General features: G+C 38.2%; 1 protein-coding gene across 1 annotated transcript; it reads left to right on the top strand.

The window, feature by feature from the left end:
- The first annotated feature begins 2,728 nt into the window (after nt 1-2,728).
- On the top strand, nt 2,729-3,703 carry LOC132893511 (uncharacterized). The gene has a single exon (XM_060932705.1). The coding sequence runs from the start codon at nt 2,729-2,731 to the stop codon at nt 3,701-3,703; it is 975 nt and encodes a 324-aa protein (XP_060788688.1).
- The last annotated feature ends 2,436 nt before the right edge of the window (nt 3,704-6,139 follow it).

Genomic DNA, 6,139 nt, shown 5'->3' with positions numbered 1-6,139 from the left:
TCGAAGCAGTCCTACAGCTGCTGAGAGGCTTCATCAGGCCAAGTTTTAACAGTTTTAATGGTGGTAGGAGCAGTTTTCTTGATGGGGCTGTATGTGGGGAGTAAAAGTAGAGACATATGGTCCGACTGGCCCAGGTGTGGTAATGGTCTACCCCAGTAGCCCAGCTTGATGTTGTATAGACCTTGTCCAGAGTGTTGGCTCCCCTAGTAGCACACTTAACATGCTGATGGAATTTGGGGAGCACTGCTTTTAAGTCCATGTGGTTAAAGTCCTCTGCTATGATGCACATAGTGTCAGGATAAATGCTCTGCTGACTGCAAATGCTGCCATACAAATGTCCAAGAGCCAAGTTAGCATTAGCATTCGGTGGGATGTAGACAGCAGTGATCATGACCACAGTCAACTCCCTGGGAATGTAAAGGGTCTGCATTTGACAGTCACATACTCCAAGTCCAGGGAGCAGTGACTATCTACAGTCACTGTGTTAGTGCACCAGGTGTTGTTTACATACACACAGCTCCCCTCCTCTGATCTTACTGGAGTCATTGGTTCTGTCATGACGCTGTGCTGTGTAACCTGCTAGCTGGATGGCAGAGTCCGGAATGGGTGAGCGAAGCTAGGTTTCTGTAATCAACAGGATGCAACTGTCCTTGATGATATTGTTTGTTGCAACCTGAACCCTTAGTTCATCCAGTTTGTTTACGAGGGATCTGACATTGGTGAGGAATATGCTGGGGGGAAAAAACTAAGATGGCGGCACACATAGTTGCAGCTGCTTGGTACTTTCCTTTTCAGTGCTTTGGATGGCTGTTTGTGTGCATGTTGGTTTTTGTTTTGTTTACATTCTGTTGGGCGAATAACATTTTATAGCCAACATGATCTCCTGAAGATTGGAGTTTGCAGTGAGCAGGGTGTTACAGCTGAGTTTCTCTGCTCGCACAACATTCCAGCAGACATAGCAAGGAGCCCCAGCTCCCCCTGGTTTACTATCCCCACAGGCAAGAGGCAGAGGCTGCGCAGGGAGAGGAACCAGAAGTTTACTCACCAGTAAAGAGTCATCTAGCCATGTTTCAGACAAAACACTGTGTTCGTTATAACTTCCAGGGGTGTCAATAATCATGGCACATGTGTTTTAGTTAAAAATAATAATTTTTTTCTCTGAGTAAATTTATTTCAATTAAAAGTTGGATTTTTATCTTTTTTTTCAGTGCAAGATGAAGCTACTTCAGCAAAAGGTGGATTTTTCACTAACCCTTTTTACTAATCTTTTCAAGGCATGCCAATAATCATGGAGGGCACTGTAATATCACTGATGTAATAAACAAAGATTCAGGTTTACATGTAGAATAGGTTGTTTTGAGAAAATTATTATTATTATTATTATTATTATTTAGGATATTGGCCGGTGTAGTGGTTAGCCCTGTCGCCTCATAGCAAGAAGGTTATGGGTTTGAACCTCACGGCCAATGGGGGCCTATCTGTGTGGAGTTTGCATGTTCTCCCTGTGTCTGCGTAGGTTTCCTCTGGGTGCTCCAGTTTCCTCCACCTGTCAAAGAAATGCAGCTTAGGTAAAATACCCAGCCACTGGGGTTGTACAAGACAGTGCACACTTAGTGCTGGTCCCAAGCTTGGATAGATGGATGAGGGTTAGGTCAGGAAGGTCATCTGGTGTAAAACCTATGCCAAATCAAATATGTGGAACAGATCCACTGTGGCGACCCCGAATGTACGGGAGCAGCCGAAAGAAGAAGAAAATTATTTAGGATATGGCAAAATTATAATTGGATATTCAGTCTAATGATGCCACCAAGGACTATTTAAGAGAGGTAACATGCAGGGCAAGCAAAGTAGTGGTACAACCTCAGATTTGACTTGCATTTATTTTGGGTATATTCAAATAATTTCTAAATCAGGATTCAGGACTTTTGTATGAAAGTGAAATTCTTGATTTACTCTATGTATACCATATGTTGCTCAAATTACTAATATTCATATATTCAAAACCATATCACAGAGGGAAGGATGTTTTCTAAACCATTTCATGCTGCTGAAGACAAAATGGCTCTGTCTCAAATACTAATTGCATGAAGAACTAAAACTGAATTGCAAAAAAAGAAAAGAAAAAATCAGGAGCCACACAAAATTATTATTATTATTATTATTATTATTATTACATACATATATCTAAAATTAAGCTTGTATTATGCATCTATACCATATGTGAATGAAAGAGTGTATTATGTGAAGATCTGTCACAAAAAGGCATTTAAATGTTAGGTAAATTTCCACACCACAAAATCTGGAGGTGGTTAAATTGACCGATCATGCAAATGTATAATTTGCCCACAGTATATTGAAATTACTCTAGAGTACCTTGTCTTGTTATAAATATAACACCAGTTTATGTTTCTGTCCACATTGCAGAACATCATACAACACTTCAGAATGATTCACATTATTGTTGGGTCAAACATATTACTTATTTTTACTTCTCTAAAATCCAAGAGGCACTGGAACAAGTAATTAAAATAGAGAAAGCCACTGAGGTAATGTAATCCTTTTTCATCCTAATGAAATTTTGCATAAGAATAGATGAATGTTTTTTGTTTTGTTTTATGAATGAATGTTGTTAAGCATGAATGTTTTTTAACAGTATTTTGCCATTTTAAAAACTCCTCATAAACGAATCTTCCTTATGTACCAGGCGCCTACGCAGACATCTTCAATCATGCTGAGTACCTTGGACAAGATTGGAATCTGGGTCTTAACTGGCTTTCTAGCCATTCTTACAATCTTTTCCAATCTCTATATCTTACTAGTGAACCAGCGAAACTGCAGAAAGAACCACCTACATTTATGCCCAGGTGACACTATAATGACTGGTATATCTATCAGTAGTATTGGTCATCAAGTCCTCTCTTACTTGTGGCTGACAGTGGTTCAGGTGGACATAAATTGTATGTATGCCACTGTGGAATCCATTCTGTTGGTGTTAGTTTTCTCTCTGAAGTTCTCAATAATGTGGACCACTGCCTTCCTTACCTTTTTTTATAGCACCAAGCTTGTGATTAAGCCTATCCACTGCTACACACACATTCAGGAGGCTATTCTAAAGCATGTTCTCACTGTAGTGATTGTAATTTTTGTGTGTGGCTTTACCAATTGTTTGCCACTTTTAAATACTATGACATTTCACAACAGTAGTGCTGGAACCACTGACTGTGGTAAAATCATACCAGATGGGGCTGTAGGATATGGCTACATTATTTATCTTGTCATCAGTGCGGACATCATTCCAGGTATACTGATGATCAAATGCAGTATCTCCATCTCATATCACCTGTCTGTACATCTACGCCACATGAAAGAAAGCACCAATGGCACCCATGCACCAAAGCTGGGTACTCAGATGAGGGTGATCAGGATGAATCTTTCCTTGGTGGTGGTGTTCCTTTGTTTTCTGGTTGTAGATCTTTATACTCAGTCAACAGTAGTCTTGAAAAGTGAAAACAACATGGGCTTATCCGTTCTTTTCACCACACTTTATACCACAGTCAGTGGATTTGTGCTGATTTATGGAAAGAAGAGCTTCTGGAAAGAAATGCTTCACTGGTATAACCTCTTTTTAGATGAGTACTCTTGTTTAAGTTGTATGAAAGTACCAGAGGGTAAGACTGTAACGCACACTGCTCCAAAGCATTGACTGAAGTTTAATGTACTGGCTGTAGCACTATATCTAGGTTGGTGTTAGTTTTCTCTCTGAAGTTCTCAATAATGTGGACCACTGCCTTCCTTACCTTTTTTTATAGCACCAAGCTTGTGATTAAGCCTATCCACTGCTACACACACATTCAGGAGGCTATTCTAAAGCATGTTCTCACTGTAGTGATTGTAATTTTTGTGTGTGGCTTTACCAATTGTTTGCCACTTTTAAATACTATGACATTTCACAACAGTCAGTGTAGCACTATATCTAGGTTGGGTAGACAGTACTGAACATATTTAGTAATTCACGTGATTATATTTTTAAAAGTCATATAATTCCTAATAGATATCCTATGAATTTATGTGCTTTTTTTGGATAAAGAAGAAAAACCTGCTATAATTTGCACATGTAAAAAAATTATAATGGACATGTATTATGTACATGTTGCACATATATTATTTTTTTCTTTGCATTGTTCAGTTGATTACATTGTAAGTCCATTGTGTGACAAGGCTGTGTTTTGTTGATTGAAGTACAAAAAAAAAAAAAAAAATCTACATTTTTTTCCCTGAATAGCGTCCCCAAAACTTGGTTTGAGAATCACTGAGCCTCAATCTTTGTTGTATTTATTGCAACATATTAATTTGATATGCAATGTCCCAAAACAGATCATGTTATTAACGAGGGCTATATCCTAAATATAAGCAGGAATAAATCCTGCAGAATAAAACAGATGCGTTTAAACCAGCCGGAAGCCAGGCCTTATACCCTTCCTGTATGCAGATGCAGCTGTAATTTCTACAGATGATGCATGCCACAAAATGATGAGCCAAGCATCTAATGGACAAACGCACAAACAACAATTTTTTTCTTTTGATTTTAAATCAATATCCAGTGCTCATGTCTCAAAATATTAATTGTTTATGGGGAATGTTTATGGGGAAAAAAAAACACACTACTTTCTTTTGGTGAAAAAAAGGTTAAATGCAACTATACAATGTCAAGAGTAGAAAAAAAACAGAATATGTGATCTATAACGATTAAATGTTCATGCTTTTCATTGTGGACTTGTGTTACAGAGCTTTTTTGTGGGTATGCCTTGTGAGAACAGTGGGTATTCAGATTTGGTGACTCTTTGAATTATTTGAATATAAAAGAGAAAGAGTGAATTTAAGATGCTAAAGTAAATTATAAAATCAAGACATTGTCTTCTCATTGATTTAAATCACTCATGTATTTTTGTTTGTACTTTAACTAATATTCTAGTAAATTCTCAGCTTAAGGACTTTCTCCAGAGCCACAATATACTTAGCCCAACACAATCAGGCTTTAGGGCCCAGTATAGTACCATTACTGCAGCCACTCTGGTACTCAATGACATCATCAATACTCTTGATAAGAAGATGAGCTGTGCTGCCCTATTCATTTACTTGTCTAAGGCCTTTGACACAGTTGACCATTGTATTTTACTGAAACGACTACAGGACATTGGCTTGGGTGAAAAGGCTGTCAGTTGGTTTAATAACTATTTTACCAACAGATCTCAAATTGTCAAAGCTGATGGGTATAGTTCTGACTCCCTGGGAATTAAAAGAGGTGTCCCACAAGGGTCCATCCTAGGCCCGATCCTCTTTACTATTTATATGAACACCATTTCCTCTGCAGTAGAAAATGGCAAAATTCACCTGTATGCAGATGATACAGTTTTATATTGCATGGCACCGACTTTAGTTCAAGCTTGCAAATCTCTTCAGCAATGTTTCAATAGTTTGAGATTAGTCTTAAATGCTAACAAAACTAAGGTTATGCATTTCACAAAATCTTGCTCTCCTCCCACCCCCACTTTACTAAACATCTCCACTCTGAAAGGGAAGTGTATTGAGAAAGTCTTTGCCTATAAATATCTAGGTATTTGGTTTGATGAGAAGCTCACTTTTAAAGTCCACATTGAGAATCTGATGCGGAAACTGAGAGTAAAACTTGGATTTTATTTTAGAAACAGGTCTTGCTTTACTCTTCAAGCTAGGAAGAAACTGGTCAATGCTACCTTCCTCCCAGTACTAGATTATGGGGATGTCATATATATGCACACTGCCTCATCTACACTAAAAACACTTGACACAGTGTACCATGGTGCACTGCGTTTCATTTTAAATGCCAAATCATGTATACATCACTGCCGTCTTTATGAGATGGTTGGTCTTAGCTCTCTGGCTCTGCGCAGATGGATTCACTGGCACATATTTATCTACAAAGCAATTATTGGCAAATTGCCCAGTTACCTTATTAATCTTCTGACCTGGAAAAATAGCACATACAGTTTGCGTTCAAATGACACTCTGCTGTTCACAGTTCCACACTCAAATACTGAGCTTGGTAAAATGGCTTTCAATTATTCTGCTCCTTCATATTGGAACCTTCTCCAAAAAGACA

The sequence above is a fragment of the Neoarius graeffei genome, chromosome 10 (genome assembly GCF_027579695.1).
Source record: "Neoarius graeffei isolate fNeoGra1 chromosome 10, fNeoGra1.pri, whole genome shotgun sequence".
Lineage (NCBI taxonomy): Eukaryota > Metazoa > Chordata > Actinopteri > Siluriformes > Ariidae > Neoarius > Neoarius graeffei.
Note: the sequence above shows the minus strand (reverse complement) of the source record. Positions and strands in the feature narration are given on the sequence as shown.